Source organism: Tauraco erythrolophus, chromosome 5 (assembly GCF_009769465.1).
Source record: "Tauraco erythrolophus isolate bTauEry1 chromosome 5, bTauEry1.pri, whole genome shotgun sequence".
Lineage (NCBI taxonomy): Eukaryota > Metazoa > Chordata > Aves > Musophagiformes > Musophagidae > Tauraco > Tauraco erythrolophus.
In genome coordinates, this window is record NC_141469.1 from 21780186 (window position 1) to 21799870 (window position 19685).

Consider the following 19685-nt stretch of genomic DNA (forward strand, 5'->3'; position numbering starts at 1 on the left):
AGACAGATGGATGGAGACACTTAAATACTTTGACTAATGGAAATGAAAAGGGCATTTGAAGCACAAGAAGTGACATGGAAATAGATCCCACATCCTCATGTGATCTCCAGATGTTGAAGGCCTTGGGCACACCTTGTTCACAGGTGAAACAGGTACCACGTTCTCATCACAGCAGGTTTCTAACCCGAACTGAAGGGTTGAGCCAGCTCCACCTTCCAAAGAATAAACGACTCATACAACACGGGTCTGTAAAATTTGCAAGGTTTTAAATGAGCCTTAATATATCTATAACTTCACACAAACTGCTACTTTCCACCAATGATTACAGCAAACATTTTCAAAGGTCATTTCATGCCAAATATGGATTCAGGAAAAAAATCTGAGCATTTCTTGAGAGAGAAAGCTAACGTACACGGCTTTTTATCGTTAACAAAATTACTGTATTACCCCATGCAGATAACTTTTGAGAGGAAACTCAGCATGACACTGGAGTGGCCCAGACACCACTGAGGTCCACCATAAATTAATACCAGACTACAGCTTTGCAATTGGCTTCCCCAGGCAATCTGGCATGTAGAAAAACCGGCATAATTTGAGTCTATGGAAGTAGAGGCAATACCATCTCCTCTTCTGGGGAGCTGATGGAGTGATGGCTTCTGGATGCCTAGAAAAACATCTATCACAATCACAGAACCACACAACGGTTTGGGTTGTAAGGGACCTCAAAGATCATCTAGTTCCAACCCTCCTGCAACGGGCAGGGACACCCTTCACTAGATCACATTACTCAAAGCCTCATCCAACCTGGCCTTGAACACTTCCAGGGATGGGGCAGCCACAACTCCTCTGGGCAACCTGTGCCACTGTTTTGTCACCTTCTGAGTGAAGAGTTTCTTCCTTAGATCTAATCTAAATCTCCCCTCTTGCAGTTTAAAGCCATTGTCCCCTGTCCTGTCACTACACGCCCTTGTCAAAAGCCCCTCTCCAGCTTTCTTGTAGCCCCTTTAGGTACTGGAAGGCTGCTAGAAGGTCTCCCCAGAGCCTTCTCTTCTCCAGGCTGAACAACCCCAACTTTCTCAGCCTGCCTTCATACAAGAGGTGCTCCAGTCCTCAGATCATTTTCGTGGCCCTTCTCTGGACCCACTCCATGGGTGTCAGGAAACAAAATACCATTTAATCAGCAGTAACATGTTCAGCTGTAAGTCAGATGCATTGGGTCTGCCTTTTCTGGTCTCCACCAGACTCTCCAGGTCTTCTTGTTTGCACAAGACCCAGCAAAATGGGCAGTTATTAGTTGGCCTGTGGGTACTACCATAATGAACATGATTAACAACAGTGGATGCATTATCCAAAAGATACCGATCAGTGGAAGAAACTCGAAGAGGAGCAACAAAAGTAATTAACAGCCTGGAGATACGATCTTAACAGCAAAAACCTATATTTAAGGGTAATGATAAAACTCGCTCAAACCCATCATTGCCCGGTAATTAAGAATTAAGGCTGCAAGCGGAACATGTGTCTTCACACCTCTTGTTTCCTTAGCGCACAAGAAGACGACATTTGCGATGAAAGATTAATAGAATTCAACATTTTGCTTGACACTGCTTGGGAGGTAGCTGTGGGCAGGACAGGCAGGACTGCTCTCGAGAGCCAGTGAAGGGCTTCAGACAGCTGAGCTGGAGAGGAGAATGTGGCAGAGGCCACGTAGCAATGGTTAAATAATTGATCAAGCGCTATTTAGCAAGGACAGAATACAGGGTAAACACAGGAGTAAAGGGATGCAGTTAAAAGAAGAGGGGAGAGTGAAAGTGAAGTGAGATGTAAAACGTAAATGTTGACTTTCCATGGTAAAAGTCCCCTTGCTAAAGGCATTAAACACTGAAGATGACCAGAAACCAAAACATTCAAGAGTGCTTCTCAAATAAAATAGGGCCTAGATCCCCCATGCTGCAGACTTTGGCAACAGCCCCGCAACGGGCGTTTGGGAGAACCAGCCGAGCTGTGAGGCCGAAGACCTGACTGCCATGGGCCGGGGGGACAGCCGGCTGCAGAACAATTTGGAGACAGAAAAGAGCAGCTGGCAAGGAAGCAGATGAGCTGAAAGCCGTGAGTCACCTTTTCATCTCTGCCTTATGTGCAATGATTAACACGGCAGCTACTCCGTCTGCAGCCTCTCTTATGACAGAAACCTGTGCTTCGGAGACGCAAGCAAGTACATGTGAAGCAGAGACATCTCGCCGAGATAGTTAAATGATCCTCCCTCTAATACGATCTTCAACTTCTGTTGCATCTACCATCAAAACAAGGTGGGGGAAAAAAAGCCAAACCAGTTTCACGTCTAACAAGGCTCTCTCCATGCCACTGAAAACTCATGGCACTGGCAGTCCCTCTCTCAGCAGGCTCGGGACTGGCTCCAAGGCTCACCCAACGTCTTGTTTTCACACTGTTCATCAGATAATTTGACTGTGCAGGGCAGGGAAACCACATTTAACCGCAAAATATGAAAACAAGTTAAAAAAACAAGCCAGGGCTTCCTGCCTGGTGGGAATGAACTTGCACGCTGCCCTGGGTGCTGCCTTGGAGCTCTTGAAGAGACCGTCTCCATCTTCCTACTATTGAATTTCCTCGGGTAACAAAGTAGAGGGGTGGCCAGAGCCTTGCAGTGTCATGTCAAGGCATAGACTCATGGGATCTTCACCCTTCAGCCCAAATCTACAAGGGCTTCTGCTTTGCCACCATGCCCGGGGCTGGATATGGAAGCCCTGGGCCACATAGTAGCTGCAGGAGACAAGGCTACATCTCACAAGACAAAGGCTCACCTTGCACAAGTCCAAGCCTCCAAGTGCCTTTAAAACAGCCAACAACCAAATCAAAATGAGTTTTAAAAACTTTATTTATCACCTGATGTTTGGATAAGAAGCTAAACCAGATATTGATGAATACCAGCATTACTATAACTCTCAGTGTAACCTCAGTTTGCTGTTCCCTACAACAGAGCAGGTGGTTCCTTAAAATCAAGCAGAGAACCAAGAAATCCAGGTTTCCCCATGGGTCTCTCTCAAGGCTGTCTAAGGGATGAGCACACACTGCATCTTTTCTCCTCTATCTTGTCTCTTATTTTAAAAAAATTTTGTAGGGTTATTACACTATTGAAGCCTACCAATCAAATATGGCCAAAACGGGCCAGAAGGTTCAGAAGTCCCTGGGGTAAATGGGCTGCGAGAGTTGGGGTTGTTCAGTCTGGAGAAGAGAAGGCTCCAGGGAGACCTTCTAGCAGCCTTCCCGTACCTAAACGGGCTACAAGAAAACTGGAGAGGGGCTTTTGACAAGGGTGTGTAGTGACAGGAGAGAGGGTAATGGCTTTAAACTGCAAGAGGGGAGATTTAGGTTAGATCTAAGGAAGAAATTCTTCCCTCTGAGGGTGGTGAGGCACTGGAACAGGTTGCCCAGAGGAGTTGTGGCTGCCCCATCCCTGGAATTGTCTAAGGCCACGTTGGATGGGGCTTTGAGCAACCTGGTGTGGTGGAAGGTGTCCCTGCCCATGGCAGGGGGGCTGGAACTGAATGATCTTCAAGGTCCCTTCCAACCCAAACCATTCTGTGATTCTACGAAATTAAGATGGACACAAAAATAGGACAACTGCACATTTCATAAGGCTAAAAGCTCCTGCCTAACTTTGTATTTCATGTCTTCTTAATGAAAAAAAAACCAAACCCTCCAGTAACTATGCAAACAATGCAGAAAAAATAGGAAACCTGTATGAAAGGAAGAACAGGGCACAGAGGAGGGACAGAAGGCAATTGCGTTCCTGAGGGGAACACTCTTCTATTAAACATCTCTATCAGAGGTACTAGGGAAAAAATTAATGGATCAGAGGGAGACCTCTCATTACCCAGCTGGCCGGCATCCAGCACAAAACCACAATAACCACAACTCGCTTTTGAACACAGCAAAAAGGCGCATAAAATGTTTGCAATGGACAAGTGGGAAGCAGGAGAGATGTTCCACACCCAACAACAGCACTTGCCTGTCTTAACCTCACTGATGGGATATGAAGAGCTGATGCTCAAATTCATAATCACTGCCAAGTTATAACCATAAAGTAAATCAGAAAAATGATGGAGCAGAAGAATGGAACCTCCCTGTCCCCATCCCTTGCATGTCCATGTGCCTCCAGCAAGGCGGGCTCCTGCCTGCCTTCCCCCAAATCTCCCTTGATGCTGAAGTTTGCACTTGCAGAGGAAATTTGACACACAAGATTTATAATTCACTGGACAGATGGAGGGGCCTAGAGTAAGGAGCTCTAATACATCGAGGACGTTCCCTCGCTAGAGCCCAGAGTGAAATTCTTCGAGTGCTGGAGACAGATTTTCCTTGGCGGGCAGCCATGAGTGTCGATCTGGCTTCTAGGAGAGATCAGCATGGCTGTGGATTGCAGCGACTTCACAGACAAACATAAAACCTTCCTCTTCAACCAACTTTCTTATAATAAACCCATGAAAATGAAAAGCTAGAACATTTCCAGCTGGCGAGAAGCCACGGAGAGAACAGTGAACTTATTGCATGAGCAGGCTTGGAGCTGATTTGAAATCTCCTGGAGATTTTCAATGGTACTTGGACATTCAACAGTATTTGGACCAAAGCACCTAAGTCACTTTTGAAAGACAGATGCAGAAGACTAAATTATTTAGGCGTCTTTGGTATTTTCGAAAGGTTATTTATGGAACCAAATTTATTTCAGATTTCTAACAGATAGCACTGGGCTAAGAGCTAAAGTTTAAACTTTAAAGAGAAAAAGTAATTATTGTTTCCTTGTAAAGCCTTAAATAACTTGAGTACCGCTGTCAGACCCTTACTATAAAAGGGCTCTTACAGAAGGATTTGAGATGCAACTTTGTTTACTTTATCACTTCATTAAAGGTATTTATGGATTTAGAATTGTCCCAGGATGGGAAGAAAAGTCACTTTTTAACTTACTGGCTGCTCAGAATAGCAATTTTGATTCTCTGGGCTAGACTTTTTCCTCTTTACCATACGGTGATGGAATTGCTCTCAGTTTCCTTGAGAGCAAGGAGCAAATCAGGCTTTCAATGCACAGAGTCTGCTGCACTGAACGAGGAGGAACTCTGATGCTCCTAGTCAATGACATTTTTATAGGGCTTATTTTCCATTATAGGGATCTATAATCAAGACAGAAATCCAATCACTACATTTTTCTACTAATTTACAATTTATTGGACTAATAATTGATTTTGGTCATTGCCTTAAACTTGACCATCCCAGAATATTTTGAAAATGTTCTCTCATCTACAATTGCCCTGTAACAGCTGCTACTGAAATATATCGGGAAGGGAGGGGAAAATCTCTTTAATCTCCCAACTTACTCTGTGCATTTTTTGCTCAGTCATTTTCCCTCCCTTCTGCCTGCTGAGGCAAAGCCACACTAATGGACAGGACAGCTCTAAGGTAAGTAAAAACCTATTGGAAATATAAACCTAAAATTACTTGCAACATTTTGAGAAGCCTGTCTGGATTTCAGGTCGGAAACATCCCTTCACCAGCTATGCCAGCGCTCCTTCCTGAGTAAAGGAAAACAGCCAGAAACACAAATACTTCAGGTGGCATCTTCTCCTCGTTCATAGCTATAAGTCAATATTGTGCTAACATTAAGAGGCTTAAAAGAGAAAGAATGTGATGCTCAAAAAGAATGAATTAAAAAGAAGGTGAAGAACAATTAAAGACATCTCTTTGCTGTACCTTCATCCAGTCAGCCTTCCAGCTATGCCCTGCTCCAACAGTCCAACAACAAGCATCATAGTGGTGGAAGCATTGAACCTGTGATGGCCTCAGAGCAGCCAATGGAGCTTTACACAGATGGAGTTTAGTGACATTACAAGTCATGGGATTAGATCATCAATAGGACCAAGGGAGCTGGGAACTATCTCATCTTTGCACCTTATTGCTAATCTCAATAAGCCAGTGACAGGTGGATTCTTCTGTACTTGGAGCAATGAGATGCTGCCCATTACTTGTACCATACTTGGCATCAGTAAGCATCCCTGTTATCCAGAAGATCATCTAGTACTGCCTGTCCTCATCTGAAACTCAACAAGGCCAGAGCATCTCCCCTCTCTCCTCATAACATTCAGAAAAGCCGTTATTTTTAAACGCAAGAAAAAAAGTTGGGACTACCTTCCAAAACAAAGAAGAAAACGCCGTGTACAAAGCCAACCATTTGACAGAGGAGAAGAAATTGTAGAGGGCTACTGTTCAGCCTTCTCCTCACCCAAGCTGAATGCATTTGGCTGCGTTTTGCACTTATGAACCGTACAAACATTTCACTGCTAACGCACTGGCTCCGACCAGCTGAACCTCACCGAGCAGTTTTAAGGCGTTTCATTCTTCAAACAGCCACAGCTTTCCTCTTCAAAATCCCTGCATTCAAGTCTTCGTGCTTGGAAAAGGACCAAAGCCTCCACATTTCCTTATACCCAGGAGGTTGCGAAAGCGTTGCGTACTGCAGTCAATAAAATGCCAGGAAGCTAATGAAGATAAAAGTGTCAACGCGTAGCAGTGATAACACACCACCTTTCCCGTGTCGCTATTTTGACCATTTTCCAAACAAATTTGGCAGGTACTCGCAGGCACAAGCCCAAAAAGCGAACGTGCGGCATCTCGACATTATTAAACTTATGGCTGCTCTGCAGAAGCATCGTGAGATGGTAGATTGCTCCCTGCACATCAATTGGATGCAGAGACGTTCTCAAACCTTTACGGGTTAAAAGTGGCTCCAGCATGAATCAGGGTCCCAGTGGTAAGGAGATCATCGATACAAGGGATTATGCAGATTTAAGAAATACCCTCGGCACCCGAAAGTTTTCAGAATGCAAACTACGTCAACCCTGAAAACAAGAGGCACTGCATCATGATGGCAGGAGGGACAAAGCCAGGGGGGTTTAACAGACAAAAAAAGATTGTTTTAATAGGAGAGAAGCATCAGTCATTGAGTCTTACTTCATTCAGACTTTCTATCTAACCCATCCATCTTCAGTGCCAAGAGATGACAGGACCACCTCACTTTTTCCCCCCAGCCTAGTATATCAATAATGCCCATTTCTATCCCAAACAAATGACTCGCTAGAATGGCCTTTTTCCCTAAATTGGCTTGCCAAGCCCCACAAATGCCTCAGTACCTGCTACGGTCAGCTTGGCTCCAACGGGGCCCCCTCGAGAGGTGGGCACCGATGGGTGGAGCCTTCCCCAATCATCTTCCCCAACAGCCACTTTGTCATTCATGGCTGGGGACCATCTGCGGAAGAGGGAACCAGGGAGGGGGGAGCGCCGAGCCAAAGACGGACACAAACGGGCGCGCACACAGCCATACCCTCCCCGCACAAGACCGAATGCAAATTCCTTCGCCCTCGCAGAACGTCTCTGCGGGCATTATCTGTGAACAAAAGTCCTCGAGGCAGGCGGTCTCTGCATCACTGCTCTCTCTGTTAGCACCACCTGCTTGGCGTCAGCCGGGAGAGTCGCCGAGTTATCTTTTTGCCGCGTCTGCAGAAGCCAACGGGAGCACAATGGACCCCATCGGCCAGGGTCAGGCATGGCTTTCTTTCTCGCCCCCGTACCACCAGCCCTTTTCACCTCCACCATCTCCAGGAACCCAAAGCGCTCAATAAGGAGGTGGCTTCGAGCGCAGGGAGGAGGAGGGGAGGGGAAAAATATAGGTCTCTGGCGTAAATCACCGACGCCGTTTCCCCTCCTCTCCCCTTCCTTAAGACCTGATGGTCTTCAGTCACACATCTTAAAAGAAAAACAAAAAACAAAAACACAAAGACTTACTTGTCTCAAGTCGATGAAGGCCAACTGCAGCGTGTCCCCTTGGAACCCAGGCACTGGGCCGGATCTGGCAAACTCTGTGGGAAAGAAAAGAGGATAAAAAGCGCCTTTAACTAACCATGGACAGGGAGATTGGCAGACGGATGACAGGGAAGACAAGAGAGGCTGGGGGAGAGGAGGACCGTGCTTCTAAGGAGTCATGTCTCCCTCCCTTCAGCGTCTTTGTTCGCCCTTCAAAATTCGTGTCATCAAAACACCATTAATTCCACCGTCCTGACAGCAAGGAAACTGTACTAATTCGACCTGAAATTTATTCCCATGAGCCGTACTGGGCTTCAGAGTATTTGTTTTGTGAATGGACAAACAACTCGCCGAGAAGAAAGAGGGGGATGGGGGTGGAAAAGTTTTTCCTCTCGACACAATAAAATCTTCAGCTGTGAAACTCTTTTCAGTTCCGAAAGCTATTTATATTTCAGGGCGCTGAAGGAATTTTCTAATTTCATGCCTGTCACCAGGCTCCATAAGCATTCATCAAAAAAATATGCCCAGCCGCATCATTAATTATTCGGCAGCAGATTATTTGCATTATCTGCTATGGCGCGCTATTGCCAGCATACAGTCACCCCAAATGGGAAGAATCGTGGCCGTTATGTGACATATTTATTTATGTTGGATGAAGACATCTGACAACTGAATAACATTGGCTTCTAAAGGGAAGAGAATATTTCCAAGGCTACATTTACCTCCTTCCAGTGTAATCTGGCCAAAATGTCATACTTAAGTCATTCATTTTTCTTCTAATCCATTATTTAAACCAAGTCTAAAACCACTGAGGGGGACTTGAACAAATCCAGGTTAGAGAACCTTAGCTCTTCCATGCCATTTAACAGCTTTTACTTGGTAGCACTCATGAAGCCAATGACTGCACATATTCAACCATGTCTTTTGAAGATACTCCTGAGGTCGATTTTGCCCAGCTTCACTTAATTTTCACCCTCTTTCGTTGCAGAAGTAAGGGCTTTATCTCTGCTCTCTGTGCGACTTTTCATCATCAAGGGGACCTAATCTGTGAAGCCACAACTCAACATCATGAAAGACTTCAGAGGGAGCTTCTGCCTTTGGCTGCGTCTCATTGCTCCTGCAGACACTAGAGATGCTGCACGCTGGAACAAAAAGTTTTCTTGAGATGTAATCGAGCACGATGGCTGAAAGGAAGAAAGGAGGGAAAATACACACCAACCTACAGGTTTTTAAGCTATGTATGGCCCATTATAGCCCAACTATTCTAGTTTTTACCATAAAAGAACCGTCAAAACAGATCCTGCAGCTCCACAAAGCTGAAGAACAAGGATGGCTTGGCAATAAGGAAGGAGGATTTTGCCTTCTGTCTCTCTGACTGCACAAAGGTACTAACAGACAAAGCTTGTCCTGTCCATAAACGCTAAGCAGAGTTGTTTCATTCCAGATGGTCTTCTCTTTGAATGTTTCTCCTTTCAAAAGTCATCTCATTTTCAAGTGAACGTCACAAAAGAAGGAAAACAAATCATCACAGCCTTATTTTTAAGGACTTTCTACAGCAGCCCAGTCATATGAGCCCATGAGTTCCCATGGCGTTAATGAGAAAAGACTAATGGATTAGACAGTTAAGATTCAGCCCTGTTCTTAAACCTGCCTTATTTCTGGAAAGCAGAGAGGGGTTATTTGTCAGCTTTCTTGCTCCACCTTCCATTACAATCTTGAGATGGAGAACATCCTTCAATCCAGACACAGGTACCTCCAGGGGCAGAGCAGCCAGTTTTCAGACACCACAGCTTTGCTTTTTAATGTTTTCTGATGCCAGAAGAGCTCTAACATTGAAATGATCACTCATCTTTGAGTTGTCACTCAAGTGACAACTGCTGCAGGACAAAAACATGGCTGTAAAACCATTACTTTGATCCAACACTACTATGAGAGGTGAATAATAAAGAATAAAAAAAGAAAGCATGTACGTGATTGTTCACATTTAGATTGTGGGCAGGAAAAGCACGGAGAAACCATCCACGGTTGTGCCTACGGACTGTTTGCCACTTTTGCTCAGGATGGGCCTGGACAGAGATAGGAGCTGCTCAGCTTCCAGCCAGCTTCACTGACCAACATTGCGATATTTAGGCTGCAAATAGTCCAAACTAAGTTTACGTTTAACCCTCAAAAACTATTTTAATTAATTCTAACTGTAAAGGCATTTTAATGTACGTTTGCTTATAAAATTTGACTGCAGCTTGCCTGAGCCAGCACACACGCAAGGGGGGACTAACACAAGCTTTCTGACTCTGATCGGCAAGGGATAAATCATCTTTACACATTTGCTCTGCACCCCACTGTCTCATCTGGAAAAATTATCCTAAAAGCCACATCAACCCTAAAACATCCTCACTTTGGAAAAGCACGTACCTGAGAAGCTAAAAACATTTAGATGGGAGAAACAGCGTTTGAGCGTCCTCTCAAGGGATGAAACTGCCCTTGGTGGCTCGGTTGCACAGACGTCTTTTGGTTGAGGTACCCAACAAACCGGCCAAACCGCTACGTCTTACCCTCTGACGACGGGGTCACATCATGTTACTAATTATATTTGAAAAAACGAGGGAAAACAGAAATGCTGAAAGGACTGCAATGAAAGAAAATTTCTATTTTGGATTTGAGGGTTTCGCAGCTGCTAAGAATCTATTTAGAAGCACACATGGAGTTGTGAAATCTAAGATCTTCCCGAAAGCATGAATTTCAAATCCTTCAAAATGCCTGTGACTGGGTCTCGACTATTTTCACAAGACTCGTGAATTTATCACTACTGTCATCTACTCACGAGCAACCCAAGGCAGATTTCATCCCAAGACACGGTTGCTCGTTAGCAGCTCACCTTTCGCTGTCCCTTACTAAGGACCCGTAAGGGAGGAGGGCTGGAGAGTTATGGAGTGACACTGCCCTTTAACACTGCACATTACAACAACGGTAGCGCGTGGAACCGACGTTTGCTTGCACAGTAACTCTCATCAAAAGAACGGATTGGAGTCTCTACGGCATTAACAATGCACTTGACGTCCAAGAAGTGAAATGATGTATGAGATCATATCACTTGAATTACAGAAGAAAAACGACCAACAATACGGCTCAGACGCTGGAATAAAGCTGCTACAGCACTTGGCTGGAAGAAGCCCGAAGAGGCATGAATGCAATGCTTCACCCCACGGTCGTTACAAAAATAGCCGTACCTTCTGTAATCATAGGTCACATTTTACATACCAATGCCACAAACTTATTTTGAAGGAGGAATGAACAAAGTCTTAAAGAAAGAAACAAAGAAGAGAACGGAGCCTTAGAGGAAAGACACAGCCAGTTCTTCTTGGTTTTAATCTCTTCAACCAGATTTCAGGATAATTTTCTCGGAACAACCAAGCACAGTGTTGGCCTCAGTACTGTCGGATTCGTTTGTTGTACCGTCTCCACAACCAAGGCAAGTGGCAAACAGAGCAAGCCACCTACAGTACAGCCCCTTGAGCAGAAAATCACAAGAGAATAGAGCAGATCAGTATGCGGCTGTTTGTACAAAGCATTTAGCCAGGCTAAAGGTTTGAGAGACTTGTGTTCAGGCCAAAAAAGTAATGTCTTTGCAAGGTCTACAGGCTTGGGCCACCCAGGGCAGGTCACAGGGGGACTCTAACCTCTCTTCCAAAACATTTCACCAATGAAAGAATCAAGGAACAGGAACCGTTAAGCCCTTTACAATGAACAAAGAATAAAGAGTTCAAACGCACACCAGAAAAAGAGACATCCACTGTAAATTAATTATGCAGAACGGGGGAATCTCTTCTTGCATACTGTAGATAGCTACGCGCACAGGGACGGAGGCTTACATGTATTGTGTGGTTCAAATAAACACAGCTGGTGACTTCGTTCCTCAAAACCACCATTTTGAAGGTGAGATTTTCTCTAAATTACATGACTCTGCCAGAATTCATGACGGCAGACCTGTGGGATGGAGGTTACAGCAGCTCCTGGTCAAGGGAACCTGGACAATACGTTTGTGGTTGCATCAGTCATGAACAAGAGTTCGGATTTGGGGAACCAACCACCTCAGCATTCCTCAACAAGGAACGTAGGTCTCAAAGTCATCTTCCTCCAACAAACCCTTGGAAGACTGTCTTAGAAAAGCCAAGCGACAGGACCTCTTGCACCTTACCCAGAGGCACAAAATGCCACATTGAGGATACTCAGGCTGAAGAACAAATCTCTGCATGGACTCTGGACAAGCTCACAAGCAGAAAAAAGGTGAAAAATGATGTGTAGGAATTGAGGCAAGAGGAACAGAGAGATGATCCTAATTTCCGTATTGAGCTTGTACTTCACCCATACCATTCCCACACAGCTTTGAAGCTGTTCCCCATTACAGGCCAGATAATCAAAGCTCATTCCCATCTGGGGAATTCCAGAGAGCTGCAGGGAGAGGGAGGGGTTATCCAAAATACACTGAACTGGGTCAGATTAATTAAAAAATGCTACCCTCCTCCGTCATTTGTTCCTCTGATGCAACAAAGATGAGCCTGGAGTCCTGTTGTTGCACAAAAATGAGTGGTCCCACGGGCCATGATGGTCCGCTGACAGGGCTGAGAAGCATCCACAGCTTCAGAGAAGAACTCCTCAGTGCTGGACCACTAGATGTGTTCAAGTAGAAAGAAGCTCTTCAGAAGAAACTGCACGAGATCTGTGCCAAGAAAATCGGTCCCTGCCAATCTGTTGGACAGGTCCACAGAACCAAGTTATGGACTTATACAGGTTCCTAATCTCATAACCCAAGATGTACAATGGCTGCCTCTTATCAGAGGCAGCTACTCCAGTAAAATACTAATACTCGGTAAAACAAAATGTACACATCTCACCATTAGCTTGTTTGAGCTGCAAAGGTTGACAATCATCAATAGTGTGTGTCCATGATGGGTAAGGAAGGGAAAGGGGGTGCAGAGCTGAGGAACTGTGCACTCTTAAAATTGCTTAGAACAAAATCAGATGTGGACAGAGGTGTCTTCTCTTCCTAGAGTTGTGAAGGACTGTAAGGATGGGTAAATAAATATCAGTGGGTAGATATCCTGGTAAAAAAGGAGAACTCGGGAAGGTGTTGGAGATAGAGAATATCCAAAACATTAAAACAGACAGCAGAGATTGGACAGAAGAGGACAGGAGGGGCTGAGATGACACTGTGGGATTAGCAAGAGGTTTACAAAGGAGACAGAAGAGAAGGAGAATAGAGAGAAAAATACAAAAGCCAAAATGCTGACGAAGACCAGGTGATGGATTATAGGACAGACGATGGGGGAATATAAGGCAAAAGTCTGATGACGGTTAGAGACTGCAGAGGCAAGCAGGAGGTCTCGGTTTAGGTGCAACGTGAAATGGCTGAAGAGACGCTCATTTCTCTTAGATGTCATGCAAACTCCCGGGATTTGCTCAAGTCAAGACTTGCAAAGACCATTTAAGTACTGTGCTAAAGTAGAGAGCATTGTCCAAATACGTCCTCTCAGTATCCAGACGAAAAAGGACACGTTTTTGATAGATCAGGAACAGGGAGTCACCTGCTTCTCCTCCATGCGTATTTACATGCACTAATTCGTCAGGTAATTTTGCCACTTTCTTTGCCACTGCGAGTATGAGCTGCAATTTGGGCAAGAAGAGTCATCAGGAGGGGAAACGGGGATGTTGAAAGAGAACGAGCATCTGAACATGCTGCAGGGAAGGAAAGCAGCCTTGTCATGGAGCAGAGCATCCCCAGAGCGAGCTGTGGAGCGATCTCTGTGAGGCTTCGTCTTGGACCTCCCAGCAGCAGGAGGCAGAGGAACTTGAGTCCCAGTCCATGACAAAGGAGCAGCACTGCTGCGAGCGCCCTGGGGCACGGCAGGTGTTGGAGCCAGCATGGTGGGATGATGGCCAATTTTCTAAGCAAGGCTTGGCTCTGAAACAAAGGTTGGAAACCCCAGGTTTAGAGGACACTGCCTTCAGGCACTGCAAGGCAGGTGGCAAACCAATTCATTACCTGGCGTGCCTCTTCCCTGCTCTTCCATCAGCTTCTTCTGCCACCCATGTACCATCATCGGCCACCATCATCCCAGCCTGCAAACTCCTACAACTCCTGTATTGCAGCATAAGGAGTTCCTACCAACCACCCAAAGCATAGTCATGGTCCTTTCACACCATCACAACCCAGGACACAAACGATGTAGCTTTGTCCTTCATCATGGGCTAATAAAGATCCCCTCCCTGGCTCTCACCATGGGTGGGGAGCTCACACATGCGCGGTTACCAACAGCTGCAGTAACATGACCCTATGTGTGAATACTATGTCTCAGGAGGATCTGCAGCTTTAATTTTTTTTAAATGTGTATCTTTTCTTTTTAACAATACATCTGAGTGGCACGGAGAGGCACCTGAACGAGGCTGTGAGTCAACTAATACAACAAAAAGCTATCAGGTATTGCAGGATCTGAAGAATCATAGAATCATTTAGGTTGGAAAAAACCTTGAAGATCATCAAGTCCAACTGTTAACCCAGCACTGCCAAGTCCACCACTAAACCATGTCCCTGAGCACCACAGCTACATGTCTTTTGAATCCCTCCAGGGATGGTGACTCTACCACTTCGCTGGGCAGCCTGTTCTAATGCTTGACAATCTTTTCGGCAAAGAAATTTTTCCTCATATCTAATCTAAACCTCCCCTGGCACAACTTGAGCCCCTTTCTTCTCGTCCTATCCCTTGTTACTTGGGAGAAGAAACCGACCCCCAACTCACTACAACCTCCTTCTAGGTAGTTGTAGAGAACGAGAAGGTCTCCCCTCAGCCTCCTTTTCTACAGGCTGAACATCCCTAGTTCCCTCAGCTGCTCCCCATAAGACTTGTCCTCCAGACCCTTCACTAGCTTCGTAGCTCTTCTTTGGACACGCTCCAGCACCTTCATGTCTTTCTTGTAGTGAGGGGCCCAAAACTGAACACAGGATTCAAGGTGCATCAAGAGATCAGCATCAGTGGCGTGGAGACTTCTCTCCTGATACCATTTGCTCAAATCTTTCCCTCTGTTCATTGCAACATCCCCTTTTCTCCCCCAAAATATAAGCTTTTGTTGGTGCACTGCAGCAGGATGGAGAGCACCAAGCGCACAGTGCCACAACCTATAATCAGGGAGTTTGTCCTCAAAACATGCTGATCTCCCAGGCTGGAAGAACATCGGGCAGCCGTGTGCATGGTACAACCAGCCTGCGCTCAAGGGAGAGGATTCCACCGGCGCAGTGGGCAAACCCCGGCGTCTTACACAAATAACGGAATTTTCACATAAGCAAGTCCTCGAAGCCAGATAACGCAGCCAAGAAGGAGGTGGTGAACGGCTGTGCCGGGACCTGTATCGGTGGGTTTTGGCATGCTCACATGCCAGGCTGGAGGATTCCCCAAACCAGTGGAGACATCTGTGTTTCTTATTGACTGCCCCCAGGAGTGGGCTGAATAAAAATTGGGAGTTTAATGAAATTTTAAATATAATTTTTACAGTGTTTTTAATTTCTCATAAAGCAGCAGTTAAAAGACTTTGGAGATTATGGAACTGCTTATTTTATGATCCAAGTGTTGTAAAAACAATTTGCCTCAACCGCTGCTGGAACCAGTTACAGAGATGGGAAATGCTTTTGTAGGAGTGAGAGCAGCCCCTTTGCTTTTTGCTTTTTCAGTCACAATCTGGGTTGTTATATTTGATTCCCACTACCTCTGATGTGCAGGAGATATGGGGAAAAAAAATAAAATATATATATACACCAGCACTAGGAGGTTCAAAAACGAGCAGAGCAGGGAACTGGGTTACAAGGCACGTAGTAATTGCAAAAAGCACATTGCACTGTTAAATCTTGGGTTACAGACGTATTCTGGAAAAGAGCAAGCCCATTTTAAAAAGCACATGCCTATTCTGAAAAAAGCATCACCTCCTCTATTTACAGGTTGATAGAAATATTTGTGTTAGGGGTTGGTTTTTTTTTTCCTCTCCGGAGTTGGTGGTTGTTTTGTTTTGGGTTTTTTTTTCCTCTTTTCAAGTTGGCTCGTTGGGCTGGAGCCAGAACTCACTCCTAAATTGAGACATAATTAGACGTGTCCTACTGTGTCTTTCTGGGCAATTCGTTTAACCTCTACGCCTTATTTCTCTCCAGGTTTAAAAAGGAGGTGAGAGAATCTCTCTTGACTGCATAAAAGAAGAGCTATGTAAAGCCAAGCGACGAGGACAAGAGTTACAACTAATACCTGGCCAGCAACAGAGGTTTTAAAACTGGTTTTTGCCCTTCCCTGGACATCATCGTTGCAAAGCTGCACCAGACAACTGGTAAACCACTAAACACAGCTCAGGAACCAGCTTTTTGCTGGGGTAAAAAAAAAAAAAGAGAGGACATCCACCTTCTCAGGCAGACCTAGTGCCTTGGGTCTCCTGGAGGGCTTTGTGCAGCTCAAGGCTCCAGCCCCGTGGTCTCACCACGGGGAATAACGCCATAGGGAAAAGCTGACATTTTTCCCAGGTTTCTCTCATCACAGGCAACCTAAAAGGACTTTTTACAACCTTGCAACTCCACTCTTCCTCGCCTCTTACGCACCAAAACCGCTGCTGACGTACATGGGACTATTCATGCCACCAAGACATGCAAGATTTGGCTCTTAATATTTATTTAATTTACTACTTCTCCCCAGTCCCCCGAAAGCTTTCCTTTGGAAGGCCACAAAACCAATAAACTGTGCATTCTGTGCTTCGAACGTGCAAAATAAGCATGTTTCTGGGGAGGATGGGGGGTTTACGGTACAGGCAAGAGGTCCCGTCCCGACCTCGTGCTTCTCCCCAGCACCACCCGGGCTCGCATGTGCCTCAGTCTGATGCAATGGTTCACGTAGCCATTCCCTTTTTACGCTGATGGAGCAGCAACTTATTCATAAATCAGTTAATGTTTTATGAACCCACAAGTCTGGAGAATTAATTTACCAGTGTCTTGTTTTAAGCCTAAGCCATCATCTTTCTCACCTCTACAACTGTTATCTGTTGGGTATATAAACCCATTTTCTTGTAACGTGTATTATATCTGCTCTAATACAGAGCAAATTATCTGCACCACCTTCAAACCATGTTTAATATACACCTAAGCCCTTTCATTAATTTACCTCACCACTCTCTTAACCAGCTTATACCTTTGTTATTCACAAGACAATTAAACAAAAGCCTAATAAATTCCAGGATCGAAACTCTGAAGCCCTGTTCCCACATCACAGAACTTACTGGAAGTGCTTCAAAGAGCTATAAAATCCTATTTTAATATGATAAGTCCCTGACAAAGCTACTAAACTAGGTAAGGCTTGGGGGTCTGGGGAGAGGAAAAGGGCTGGAGACAGAGACATAAAGTCAAATATTTAACTGATATAAGAAGGATGCTGAGATTCGCACCTGTGCTTTCAGGTAAAAGATTAAAATAACAAAAAAAATGACAAACACAATCCTTGCAAATTGAAACATATTTTCTGAATATATCAGTTCACTCTCGGGACCGGCTTCTCCAACAATTAAAATCTCGATGCATCGCTTCTCAAAAAGAGAAGTAAAATCACTCCTGGTGTCAGCAAAGCCACCAGACAAACCTGCAAGTATGAGAGAAAGCGGTTTTGCTGCCGAAAAGGGAAAAAAAAGACTTTGTCTGGGTTTACCATTCCAGGGGCTGACAGTGATGGATAGGAAGGTTACAGCTCCAGCATCCATCTCCATTCCCCTGCCTGCACCGGCATCTCAGGCCGGGGCTGGGGGGAGCGGGTCACCTGCCCCAGTGCTCAGGTCGGCGTCACCTGCTCTCGAATGTCTGAGCGCTCCCGGTTCTGTCTCGCAAAACAATTGGAATTTAAGGAATCGTGCTTTTAAACCTGATATTAAATGTCATCCTTTTTACTTAGCATCAGGGGGGGCTTTTAGGGAGGAGATGCTGCTTAGTGACCCACGTTACCGATGGGGCAGAAAACTGCAGGGTTACAGGTCTGTTTTGTAGCCAAAAGAAAAAGAAGGAAACTATTATTAATGACAAACGCTTCCTATTATTCTCAGCAACATCGCCTGTCCCTCGGTGGACACCGACCAGGGACATAGCTGACACAGGTGCAGGCCTGACACACTGATGGGACACAAATTAGCCAGAATTTAGGGCTGAAGGCGCTTCTGAAAGAAAAATAATGTATTGCTTGCATTACAACATACGATATAGATGCAAATTTTGGATATGATTCATTAAGCAGGGATCCTGCTCCCAGGCTATTCAGCTGGGAGTGCTGGGAATTAGCAAAAGGATGTTAAAAAATTAAAAAATACCACCTGGAAACATCGAAAATCTTACTGGGTGATCTGTCTCAGAAATAAATTTAATCTCACTATTGATGGGTGCAGCTGAACTAAAATACGATCAGCAAAACATTGAGCCAGCAATGTGCGCTGGCAGCCCAGAAAGCCAACTGTGTCCTGGGCTGCATCCAAAGCAGCGTGGGCAGCAGGCTGAGGGAGGGGATTCTGCCCCTCTGCTCTGCTCTCGTGAGACCCCACCTGCAGTGCTGAGTTCAGCTCTGGTGTCCCCAACACAAGGACAACATGGCCCTGTTGGAGCAGGTCCAGAGGAGGCCACGAAGATGATCCGAGGGCTGGAGCACCTCTGCTATGAAGACAGGTTGAGAGAGTTGAGGTTGTTCAGCCAGGAGAAGAGAAGGCTCCAGGGAGCCTTCCATCAGCCTTCTAGTACCTAAACGGGCTACAAGAAAGCTGGAGAGGGACTTTTGACAAGGGTATATAGTGATAGGACAAAGGGTAATGGCTTTAAACTGAATGAGGGGAGATTTAGATTAGATCCAAGGAAGAAATTCTTCCTTCTGAGGGTGGTGAGGCACTGGCACAGGTTGTCCAGAGAAGTTGTGGCTGCCCCATCCCTGGAAGTGTTCAAGGCCAGGCTGGATGGGGCTTTGAGCAACCTGGTGTAGTGGAGGGTGTCTCTGCCCATGGCAGGGGAGTTGGAACTGGATGAACTTTGAGGTCCCTTCCAGCCCAAACCATTCTATGATTCTGTGACAAAAGGTTCAAGAATACCTTTTGACAGTGTAAGCGCGAGATGATGATGAAACCAACACAACTGATTTCACGGAGTTATCAGACACAGGAAAAGCAAACTTACTCCTGTTTAGGCTCCGATACCATTCGCACTGAGGTCAGAGACTATTTTGCTGTGGGTTTAACGGGAGCCACATCAGGCCAAAGAGCATTTCAGAAGATTCTGCAGTTATCAGGTTTATTGTATCCTCAACAAGATGCATCCCAATCTCCGCCTCAACCAAGAAAGCCAAAAGGTGGTTATTTTGGGAAAAAAAAAGGTTCCTCAAAATACTTTATCAAAGATTTCCTAACTCTTTATCAATCCTATCAAGCTCTATGTTTTCCATAGCCATAGTTGCTAATCCATCCTGATATTAATCCCAATAATAAATCCATCCCCTTCACAAGGAATAGAGGTTCCTGTGTAGAAGTGTGTTCATGATGCTGTAGCTTAAGTTATAACAATAGGAAGAAAAAAAGCATTTTGTCAGTTTGTGTTATATTTTCTTAACACCTCTGTTGAGCAGGAGAACAAGAAACTTGAGGGAAACCTCAGGATTTCAGAGCCAATGTAGGTGTAAGCAAGATGAACTGAGACAACTAGGGTTGAGAGCAAAGCCCTGGTGCTGGCACCACGACACTCCACACGCACCTCTGATCAGATGTAGTCATTTTGTCACAAGATATCT

General features: G+C 45.2%; 1 protein-coding gene across 6 annotated transcripts in view; it reads right to left on the reverse strand.

Moving 5' to 3' along the window:
* EXOC6B (exocyst complex component 6B) overlaps positions 1-19685 on the reverse strand; it is a 326648-nt gene that overhangs the window by 64585 nt on the left and 242378 nt on the right. For all 6 annotated transcript variants that reach the window (XM_086611376.1, XM_086611377.1, XM_086611374.1 and 3 more), the window contains one exon: positions 7846-7919. In XM_086611376.1, the coding sequence (XP_086467502.1) occupies positions 7846-7919 (74 nt within the window). The remainder of the gene's footprint in view (positions 1-7845; positions 7920-19685) is intronic.